The 11,622-nt window shown below is 40.3% G+C and overlaps 1 protein-coding gene across 6 annotated transcripts in view; it reads left to right on the forward strand.

Annotated features, from left to right (window-relative positions):
- The window catches only part of slc19a1 (solute carrier family 19 member 1), a 23,142-nt gene extending 11,580 nt beyond the window's left edge, over positions 1 to 11,562 (forward strand). For 5 of the 6 annotated variants that reach the window (XM_028955138.1, XM_028955137.1, XM_028955141.1 and 2 more), the window contains 6 exons: positions 883 to 1,277; positions 1,591 to 2,090; positions 6,497 to 7,214; positions 10,151 to 10,343; positions 10,629 to 10,770; positions 10,859 to 11,562. In XM_028955138.1, coding sequence (XP_028810971.1) covers positions 1,836 to 2,090; positions 6,497 to 7,214; positions 10,151 to 10,343; positions 10,629 to 10,770; positions 10,859 to 11,059 — 1,509 coding nt within the window. In that variant the 5' untranslated portion in view covers positions 883 to 1,277; positions 1,591 to 1,835 and the 3' untranslated portion in view covers positions 11,060 to 11,562. The remainder of the gene's footprint in view (positions 1 to 882; positions 1,278 to 1,590; positions 2,091 to 6,496; positions 7,215 to 10,150; positions 10,344 to 10,628; positions 10,771 to 10,858) is intronic. The other variant, XM_028955139.1, reaches the window with a different exon arrangement.
- Positions 11,563 to 11,622: the final 60 nt, after the last annotated feature.

The following is an 11,622-nucleotide window of genomic DNA, read 5'->3' on the forward strand; positions in this document are numbered from 1 at the left end:
ACCCTTTACCTAAGACCGATTTGTCATGGGAGACCCTACCAGGGGCACCAAGTGCCCCAGATAACATAGCTCCCTGGATCATTAGGGCTCTCAAACTCCTCCACCACGATAAGGTGACGGATCAAAGAGGAGTGATGGACTTTCTAATAAATAAATTTTAAATAGTATGTAGCTTGTGCAAATAAATAATTAATAGGTATGTATATTAAATTGTAGTGAAACATGTTTCATCTGAAAGGACAATCCATTGTTAATATCAGAATATAAGAAAATTGGCATCACCAATTTTTTTTGTGCGCGCCCATAATGCTCATGATTGCCTGGCCACCAATTGGTCCTCTATTCCCTCTATTTGCGGGTAGCAAGGGCACCCTCATGCATCCAAATAAAGCACATTTCATTCATACATGCATATGCATAATATTGTCAATACGAGCCCTTTATGTCAATTAATCTTTTATGGGTTTTGCGAAACCACAGAATAAAATACAAACCGAATGTGTGCACTAAAGTGTCTATTCATTTACATTGGGGTGATCCTCGGTTTGGAGGATGGGCGTTGATACTGGAGTGCAAAATTAACAAATAGGAAATGGACAAGAAAAACATTACTTGTTTTAATTCGACAACAGGTTTTTATAATAAAATATGTTACTATATATAAAATGTTAGACGTTTTATATGGTCAGCGGTGTTACAGCCGTACGTGGCGCAAAAGTCCGGCACCAAACGGACTAGGATCGCACTGGTTACTACAGGACAATTTTTCAGAATTTATTTAAATAAGGATCACATTGAGACGTGTAAAACTGAAGTGCTCCCTCTAGGTGGCACTAGATTTTTTACTCTTCCGCTCTCTGCTGCCCTTCTTTTCTACATCAGTAGGGAGGATCTCGTAACCATCCTGTTGATGCCCAGTGCGGCTGCCGACCTCTTTTCGGAACTACACCCACCACCCCGGAGATGCGTCCCCCCCACCAAAAGTAGCGAACGTTGCAACACGTACGTCAGTGCTCTGCGTGGCGGCGCGCAGCTCCGCCATTAAGCACCCACGTGTGGCCCACGCGTACACGCCTGGCACGTGACGCCAGGTTTGCTTGAGCGCCTTTCTTGAAAATTAACGAGAGACTAGTCGCACAGTGTCGCGTCTCTGAGCTCGGTCATTCGCGGTGCCAGGAAGCTCCGCCTCGGAATGACACAGAAGCAGCAGCAGCAGCGGCAGCAGCGCCATGCTGAGCTGACCAGACCCGAGCGGGAGCAGAGGATCAAGGAGTCCGGTAACGCAACCGATTTCTGTCTGCTTTCTATCGCTCTGCTTCACCTTTACTAATGAAAGCATTTCCCGAGCGTCCACTTGGCCTGTCCGATGGGCTCTGTGTTCCACGTGTTCACGTCCCCAGCCAAAAGTATAACTAGGGTTGAACTATGTGGCCGCGCTGTAGGAGCGCACATGACTGGTAATAATCCTGCTTTTCAGCACACATCGTATTTACTTGTTCCCTGTGTGCTCTACGCTGTCGTTTTTTTTCTTCTTCTCCCAAATCGCGTGTTGCTCTGTTTGTAATCCAGCATTTCTGTCGTGTCTTTCAGGTACATGAGCTCGGTTGCTTATCCTTGTCCTCAACATTTCTTCTCACTACTTGGACCAAAGGTTAACACCATAGGTGCACCACTGGCCCAGATCTGGACACTTTCATCTGCAGTTTTGAATATGATGAGTAGGCTGTTTAGTCTTGAAATCTGAAAGACTCACTGTGAACAGGCAGGTGTTTTAAAAGCTGAAGACCTTGCTGAAGTGACTGTTACTGCTGTGTGATCTAGCTGTGGTGTAGAACATGGTGGAAGCTGTGTCAGGTGATGACCGAGATGAATCCAACATGGAGCTTAATAAAGAGGATCCTGGATGCTTACCAGATACAGAGGAGGTTGTCGTAGTTCCATCCAAACCTGACCCTGGCACACAGTCACAGGCCTGGAAGTGGTCAGTGGTATTACTGTGCTTCTATGGTTTTATGGTGCAGCTGAAACCTGGCGAGCCTTTCATCACCCCATACCTTCTCAGCCCTGAGAAGAACTTTACAGAGTCTCAGGTAGGTTCTGTACATTCATCATGCTAGTCTCATATCTTCACAATCGATTTCTTATGAGGTTATATCACAATACAACATTGAATCATTCTGCAGTCATCTGTTTTTACTCCTGATCAGTAGAGTTAGCATTTGTCTGATTCTAATAGATTTATCAATTTTCTCTTGATTTAATAATAGAAAGAACAATCACATTGGATTTAAACAAACAAAAAAAAAAAGATACATTAGCAAGTTCTGTTTGAAAAATGTGTTTTGGGACTGTTGTTTATTAGTTCAGCTGGAAGGACTGGGGGTTAAAGGTCAGTCTGTCAGAGCACAGGGAACACATTCCTGTTAATCGGGTCAGCAGTGACTGGATTAAACCTGCTGCCAAGCAACACAAGGCAGACTTAGCCCTGTGCTGCAGGTTTAGTCATTAACATTTAATCTTTTGTCTTCAGAATGGATTTTCAAAAAGGGGTGAAATTTAAGGGATTGTCAAATTGTTTCATTAGTTATGAATACTTTGCATCTTTGTACTCTACTGAAATTGAGTGTGCGATATGGTTGTAAAAAATATTTTTTCAGATATTAATCAATACTAAAATTTAGTAGCGATTTTTATACCAATTAGTACTGGTGTCAATACTTAAATTCCAGTTTTGCTTCTGCGCTTCACAGAAATTTTCAACAGGCTTTGCGGGCGGAGCCCCTACCACCTGGCTACTTGGAGGATTGTATGTTTACACGAGAGACACAACAATCATAATCATAATTTTTTTATGAGAAATGTGAACGTGCTGAGGATGTGAAACTGAGTATAGTGCTCATAGGCAGTGGTGGCCTAGCGGTTAAGGAAGCGGCCCCATAATCAGAAGGTTGCCACTTCAAATCCTGATCCACCTAGATGCCACTGAGGTTCCACCGAGCAAATGCACTGTCCCTGTCATGGCTGCCCACTGCTCACCATGGGCGATTATTTAAAAGTTCATAAAGAAAGCCAGGCTTTTAGAAAGCTTTTCTTGTTGGGCCTCATTGTTGGACCAAACCTAAATTTTCTGGCTCGGTTGCAGCTTTAATTGCACTTATTTTTCACTTCTGTGGCATGAGAATTGACGAGTGGTGATTTTTGACTCAAAAACATTAAAATAAATGTATTAAGTGTATTAGTTCACTTATTTATTAATTTGTTTGGTATCTATTTATCTTTTTATTTATTAATTTTATATTATATTTATATGGCGTTCTGACCTTTTTGAAAAATATGCTAAATATATTCTTCATTTATTAAAAACTTATTAAAAAGTTCCTGTGTTGATTTTTCCTCCCCATGTAGTATCGAAAATAGTATTGAGTACCATCTTTGATATGGAATTTAAAAGCCTAGTGTGCCATGCATTAAATGGGGGGGAAAAAGTAAAGTGGTGGCTTTACAGTATTTCTTTTAGTGATTGATACCAGTAAAGACAAGTAAGGTCTTTAATTGGGTCATTTATAACTGTATTCAGGAAAATACAGACCAGAGGCTCCTGGACCAGCAAGCAGGATTTAGAAAAGTTTGTTTATGCACAGATCACAAAGCAACAGTACGCAGCATCATTGAACAGTCTATCGAATGGAACGCACCCCAGTATATGATCTTTATTGACTTGGGCAACTAATGGAACACTATGGAATCCCCACCAAGATCACAAACCTAATCGAGAACTCGTATGACTCGTAAGGTCATGCATGCAGGCCAGCAAGAGTGGGCACGGCTCACAAAGGTGATAGGTTAAATGCAGGGGCACATTTCGTTGTGTGCACTGTGTGCTGTGGTGTGGTGCAAGCCAAGCGGCTAAGGAAACAGTCCCGTAATCAGAAGGAACCACCAAGGTGCCACTACGCTAAGAATTTTCCAGGTTTCACTTCAGCTCATAGTGATTATTAAATAGAAAAAATAATAATATATATATATATATGCTTTATCCCCATATCTAGTGGTCAGAACAATGAACAAGTGTGACTTATTTAGTGCTTGTCATGCTGTTTAGTTCTATATAAAGTTATGACAAAAGCTATACAAGCAGTTTGAAAACTTGCCATGTGATGCACGGGACAGAAAACTAGTTGTTAAAACCAACAATAAAAATCTGTGAACTCTAGAAGCATTCAGACAAAACTATTGCACCAAATATTTCAATGTATAATGGGTGTCAACTAAAATAATGCAATACCAATATTTGCAACTAAAATGACCAAATTGTGTGATTCATGGGATCACAATGGTCTAAAAGTTGTTAATTGTAACCTATGATAGCCAGTACTAAGTTTCAAATGTCTTCAAAACCATCAGTGTTTTTAAATGCATTTAAATAAAATTTTGCATTTTTGTTTCATTTCCCAGAGAATCACCATAAATACATACATTGAAATTAAAGGATATTATAAACTTAGGTAAACTATTCAAATTGGGTACAAGGTTATTGCAAAAATAGTTCACACTTCGATTTGCTCCAATGAACAGAAAAACTACCATGTTCAGTCTGTGCTAACCCGGCGCCACCAACGGCATAAAAAGACATTGGTTAAGACATTCGTAGTCTCAGGTGGCTGCTTTCAGACCTAAAGGTCGGCGCAAGATATAGACCTGGTTTTCTAAGCTCCCGGTAAGATGTTAATGTTCCTCTGTTCCTGCTTTGTGTGTGTGCATGTGTGTGTTTCGAAGGCACAAACTGAACCCTAGCTTGCGTTGATTGTGCTGCACTCAGACCACGCAGTCACTACTGTTTAACTAAAATTTTTATACCGCAACGACAAAATTACCAAGCAATGTCATTATGATATAATCAATTGTGTTCTGCACAGCATCAATGCAGAATTGTCCACACCCCTCTCAACACCCCTAGTGGGTAGTCAAAAAAAATATGAATAGCGTTAATCAAAATATATATATAAAAAATGTATTGCTTGTTTTCTCAAATATGAATAGCGTTAATCATAATATTTATATATAAATAATTTTATTGCTTGTTTTCAGAAACAATGTATTCAAACCGACAAAAATATGAATTTGCTAATTCTGGTATTTCCTAATAATAATAACTTATTAAAGTAGAATTTGTACTAATCTCAGTGTATCTTATATATGCTAATTAATTAACATTGATATATTAAATAAAACAACAACCAATGCCTTCCTCTACAGAAAATGTAAAGAAGTCTATTTGGCATTGCCCCAGTTAACAAAATGTTTACGAACACTAAAAGGGTGAATAGGAAAGACAGGGATTCTCTATTCTTTCTGTAACCTTTGGTTTTAACACTTGAGACAGTTGAACATGATATTTTTTATTCCGTAATGATATCATGTGATTTTATATAAATGGTTTAAAAAAGTAACAAGTCGAGTGTTACACAATGGTGCTGTATAATGGTGAAGTAAGAATGGCATTGTAAACATATTTTTAGAGTAAGACAGTTTTTCAAAATGTTACTTGAGTAACTAGTAACACTATCAGGCTTGTCACGTTACTGAAATTTCAAACTATATTCTGATACTAAGGATGGTACCTTTTAATAAGAATATTTTTTATATGCACATTGTGCAATTACGTAATTGTAAAATGCGGAGAGAATCAAATACAGGGCCATTCTTATAGTTAACTTCAGTATTCAGAGGCATTTAAAATATTCATATTATGTTTAAACAACAACTTTACTCCCTTCTCAAACTTTCAAATGCTTTGCTATACCTGTCCTGCTGCTCACTTTGATAGTGACAACTATAAAGTAGTTCCTGCAAACAGGCTTGTCCAGATATTTTAGTTTTTTCCCGTTCCAAAATACTTTATATAGTACTCTTGCACTTTTAGATTTTCTAGCAAGCTTGGTGCTATAGAATTAATGTTGGAGCTGCTTTCACCGTTGCCATATTTAAAGGGTGTCTCTCATGTAAATATTGGATCCTCCAGGTGGCTGGAGGGAGCGGCTGCACACTGCAGTGCCTGTTGAAAATTGTTGTAGTGAATGTAGTCTATGAAGCAGCAGGAATCTATCTGTCTAAACGAATGCACATGTGTGGGGGTTGTGGGTGGTTTTTTTATGCAATGCTGATCTATAGTACATGTTTTATACACATTTCCCACTACACTGGTGGCAGTTCTGGTTCCCCAATTTTTTCCACTTGAACATAAGCTGCTGCAGGTGCCAAATAATCACATTCAAACTGACACCAATTTATTTTTTCAGGTCTGTATCCAAAAGCTTGTGTCATAAAACATTCTATTTGCTTGTTGTATATTTATTGAAAAGGAATTTCACCCACCCACCTGTACATTTGACATATACACAAAATTCTGAATAGCAGATGTTATATTGGATTGTAGGATAGTGAGATGGTTTTGTAAGAACTAAAAAATTATTAATTTTTTTTTAATTCTCTTTAGGTCACCAATGAGATCAGCCCAGTCTTGCCATATTCTTACATGGTGGCATTGGTTCCCATCTTCTTGCTAACCGACTATCTGCGCTACAAGCCAGTCCTTATCTTGCAGAGCATGAGTTACGTCTCCATCTGGCTGATTTTGCTGCTGGGCAAAACACTTCTCGAAATGCAGCTGATGGAGTTCTTCTATGGTATTACTATGGCTGCCCGTGTTGCTTATTCCTCTTATATCTTCTCATTGGTGCCAGCATCATTATACCAGCGTGTGGCTGGATATTCCCGTTCATCGGTGCTCCTGGGTGTCTTCACTAGTTCGGTGATGGGACAGCTGTGCTACTCACTGGGAAACGTAAGCTATACGACTCTGAGCGCTGTGTCACTGGGCTTTGTCATTGTGGCCTTGCTGCAGTCCACTTGCTTGCCGTGGCCCAAACGCAGTATGTTCTTCAATAAAGAGTGCCGTGAGGAGCACCAAAAGCTGGGCCAGGTAAAGCTAGGGTCTCCTAGTGGAGGCACTCGTTCCACTGCATTCATGGAAATGCTGAAGGAGCTGAAGAATGTGCCTCGGGTGCCCAGTTTGAGACTCTGGAGTATCTGGTGGGTGCTAAACTCTGCAGGCTACTACTTGGTGGTTTTCTATGTTCACATCTTATGGAACAAGAAGACTGAGAACAACAAGGTCTACAACGGTGGAGTGGAGGCTGCTTCCAACCTACTAGGTGAGCGTGATTGTATACCACACCCTTATTTCGCCGAGTCATTTCTATGTTGCTAAGTTTCTGTTTACTTAGATGTAATTAGAACTGCATAGTATAAACAGAATGCAATATAAATTTGGCCAATACGAGAGATTTTGATTATACTGGCCTATTGGGGAGCGGTCGGGGGAGAAAGACCATAGCCAGGACAAGACAAGAACTTGATGGTTATCTGTGGACTGAGGACAACCATCTCTGCAGCAATTCACCAATCAGACCGGTATGGTAGAGTGGCCAGACAGTAGCCACTCCTTAATAAAGGGCACAACAGCCAACTCCACTAAGTGGAGTTTGGCAAAAGGCACCTGAAGGACTCTCAGAGCATGATAAACAAAATGGACTCTTTGATATAAATGCCAGGCATCACATTTGGAGGAAACCAGGCACCGCTCATCAGTAGGCCATAACCATCCCTACTAGATGTGTGGACCTTGACTGCCATCTGCCTGATGTGCCATCCTGGATGAGCTGAACCACTTGTGTGGGTTGTAGACTCAGTCTCTAGTGGTCACCACTAGAGTCCAAGCACCATCAGCATTGGTCTGTGGTCACTACCTGCAGAACCACGCCTTTATTGGGGATATTTTGCTAATTGGCTATAGTTTCCACCTGTTGTCACAACAGCATGTGAAATTGATTGTCAATCAGTGGTTCTTCGTAAGTGGACAGTTCGATTTGACTTGGATTTACATTGTGTTACAAGTAATTCTCTGAGGTGTGTTTATAAAGCACACAGACATATTATATAAAGGTTTTCAACTTGCAGCTTTTCAGAAAGTTAGTATAAATGTTTAAATAAAATAAAAAGAAATTGCTGTATACAACAGCTCATTTGTTGCTGCCCAAATCCTTAACTTAAATACAGTGACAATAATGTTAAACCTGTTTACATTAGCGTTTTAATAATTCACAAATTAAAAGAGCTTAAAGGTGAGCATGCTTACGTTTTCTGATCTCAGTCTTGAACGATGATGTGGAGAATATTGCCATGCTTGTTGAGTTGTCAAAATAAATTCTCCGATGTTAATAGATACTAAAATTTAGTATCAACTTTGATACCAATTAGCACTGGTTTCAATAATTACATTTCAGTTTTGTATCTGCTGGTTCACCGGCAGCCCCTCACCTGGCTACCTGGATGACCCAGTGTTTACTTGAGCAATGTCTAGAAGTATTTTAGCTGTACTTGTCAGGTTGGATTCTGTCAGTCTGGGTTGGGTTTAACTTTTTAGGCCTGATTAGAGCTCAGTGTCTTTTTTTCTGTTTCTGATATGAGTTATTGACTGTAAGTGGCCGGATTTTGTTTATTTGCATCACTGAAAGCATAGGGCCCTAGATTAAAATGTGACCCAACACAAGTTAACATGGGCGTGTCTCAATTGCCCATAACCAGCAGGTGAAAGGGATTACCCACATCATGCCAATTTGCTGTATTCCTTTTCTTTGAGTCTGTGGCATAGCGTGATAAGCTGCAGCTTCTCGAGTGCTGCTGCATTTTAGACTGTCTTAAATGAAAACTGAGGTCTGAGCTGTACTTTTCAGATCAAATTTATTTATTTTATTTTTATTTTACAAAAACCGCTGGGTGGTTTGCTGGAAATCTGCCGTGACGCCTTGTCTATGGCCATGGCTATAAATCCGACCTTGTCTGCAGGCTTGTTTGGAAGTAGGATTCCTTTGCTAAACTGTGACACAAATTCAGAAAACCTCTTAGACATGGCTGATTGAGAGAGAGCCCAAGGACGACAGTGGTCAAGTGATCAAGAGCACGGTTTAGATCACCTCCCAGAATCAACAAATGCATATTCAAAAAAGGTGGTTCCCGCTGGTTCCCTCATTTATGAACAAAATCTGCTTGTGAACAGGCTTCTTTTGCAGTGTAATCAGGGAATGTATGGATGGTCACCTCCTTAATTGTTACGGTCGCTGCTGCCTGGCATGCTGCAAAATATCAGTGCAGTCACTCTAGTTATGTAACTTGGCCACAAACGTACAGGGTTGCGGATTGCCTTTGGGTCTGATATAGTTGTGTTGGGACTGGTCGAGAGTTCCTTTTCCAAGTTCAGGGCTTCCTTTATCAGGGCCGCATCTGCTGCAGCGGTGGCAGTATTAGGGCCTCCTGGCACGCTGAGAATTCTAATGTTGTTCTATCTTGACCTGGCCACTAAATCTTCACATTTATTCTCCAGCTGGGGACACCGTAGCTGTAAGGTCTTGTATCTTAATGGAGGTGATATCATCGTAAGTAAGTGTAAGGGTGTGCTCCACATCTCCTGCAGTCTCTTTCAGTAACGCCATTTGTACTTCCAACCTTGTCTGCAGTCCATTCCGGTATCAATGTCTGCAGGTCGGGAATGATAGCTGTAAGAGCCTCGGTGGGTATCTTCTGAAGTTTAGATTTAATGACGTCCGCCAAGGCTAAAACCTCTAGCTTCAATGTAATATCACCTGCTGCATAGAGGCTAGCAGAATTAGGTGAAGCCGGTGGGGAATCGGCAGCAGATAGCATGGATGCAGCGAGTTTGCTAGGCCTCACTTGTGCCTGAGATGTGATTCAGGGTTTACTGCTCCTTCCGGTCATTATTACAAACATAAAGAAGAAATAACTATACTGTATATGATGCTTCTTCAACTGCCTCTTCAGCCCAAAGGGACTCTTTCTTGGAACACACTATATTATACAACAGTCTAGCACCTAAAAGCTGGAATCACATTCTCCGCTGTAGTGTGTGTAACTTAATGCAGGTAAGTTTGTGTGTGCTGTTTTATTGCATTAATGATTTATGCGTCCTACATGAGAATCATGATCTGGCAGAACAGGATAAAGCTTTCTGTTCAATGCAATTTAACTTTAAACATGAGTGAAAGATTGACTAAACTGCAGAATTTCGCTGCAGGTGCAATTATGTCATTTGCAGCAGGTTATGTGAAGATCCGCTGGAATGTTTGGTCCGAGTTGGTAATCGGTGTGATAACAGCAACCATGGGTGCCCTCCTGATTGTGATGGTTTCCACCACAAACATCTGGGTCTGCTACCTGTCCTATATCCTGTTCAGGGGCTTCTACCAGTTCCTTGTGCCCATTGCTATGTAAGTTAATGACATAGATAAGACAAGCTGAAATTTACTAAATGTCATCATGTCTTTCTGAAATTCTGTGCCAATTTGCAATTGAATTAATTCTCAGTTTCAGTGCTGTTGAATGATTCCTCAAAGGGATGCAGATCCTTAGGATGATGTTTCTGAAAGGCATTTAAGATCCAGTGTTGTATTCAGTTGGAGATAATGAACTTGTGTTTGGACTGCCTGGATCTCTGTTTTGTTTCCTGCTGGTCTTAGCTGCTTGATAATTTTGGTTCATATTGTCATTTTCAGTTTTCAGATTGCCTCCTTTCTTACCAAAGAGTTGTGTGCTTTGGTCTTTGGAATAAACACCTTCCTGTCCACCATCCTGAAGTCCACAATCACACTTATTGTCGCTGACAAGAGAGGTCTTGCTTTACCAGTGGATTCCCAGGTATTGAAACAGACAGACATCTCAGCATCTTCAATAAATGTAACAAACCTTATTATTCCTGTTAAACCTGTTTTTCCCCCTTCTTTAGTTTCTCGTCTACTTCTTCTACTTTGCCTTGCTGACATTGAGCTACCTTGTGGCTTCAGTGTTTGTCATCACCAGACACTTCCGTCATCAGCGACAATCAGGTGGCCCTCTACCTGAGGCCATGCCTACAGAGTTATGCCCCATGGCGAGAGAGCCCCAGGAGCCAGAAGCTGTCCCAAATGGAAGTGGGGTTAAAGCATGAGATCTCGCAACATCCACAGCTGGTTGGACAGTTGCAGTATTGGCCATAGGATAATCAGTGTATTAAATGAATGTAGGAGTTGAACAAGATTTTGTTTTGAGTTTTGTTATTTGTGAAGAAAGAAGGTAAAATGAAACGTTTGTGAAGACGTTTAAGGGACAGGTTTGATGGAACTATTGGCTGGAGCAAACTTACTGATTTGTTTAATTGCAAATGCCAAGATGGTGAGAGTGGCATGAGACATCACTAGATTAAGATCTTCACTCAGCACTGTAATCTGTTAAAGATTCAAGCCTATTCACACAGGTTGTGTTCTACTAACTCATTTTGTTAATTAATTCCATTTTGTTCCATTGATTTAAAAAATGTATTAGTTATGGTAATTTTTGTAAGGTTATCTCTAATATTTACAACTGTATCTCTGTTTTTATGAATATGAACAAGTATGAGCGCACTGATTAATAGTATTTTTACATTTTTACGTAATAAAGCACTTAAATAGATTTTGCCGTTTATTATCTTACACCTTTAGTAATTGAAACATTAGTGAAGAGTATGTTTGA

The sequence above is a fragment of the Denticeps clupeoides genome, chromosome 15 (assembly GCF_900700375.1).
Source record: "Denticeps clupeoides chromosome 15, fDenClu1.1, whole genome shotgun sequence".
Classification (NCBI taxonomy): Eukaryota; Metazoa; Chordata; class Actinopteri; order Clupeiformes; family Denticipitidae; genus Denticeps; species Denticeps clupeoides.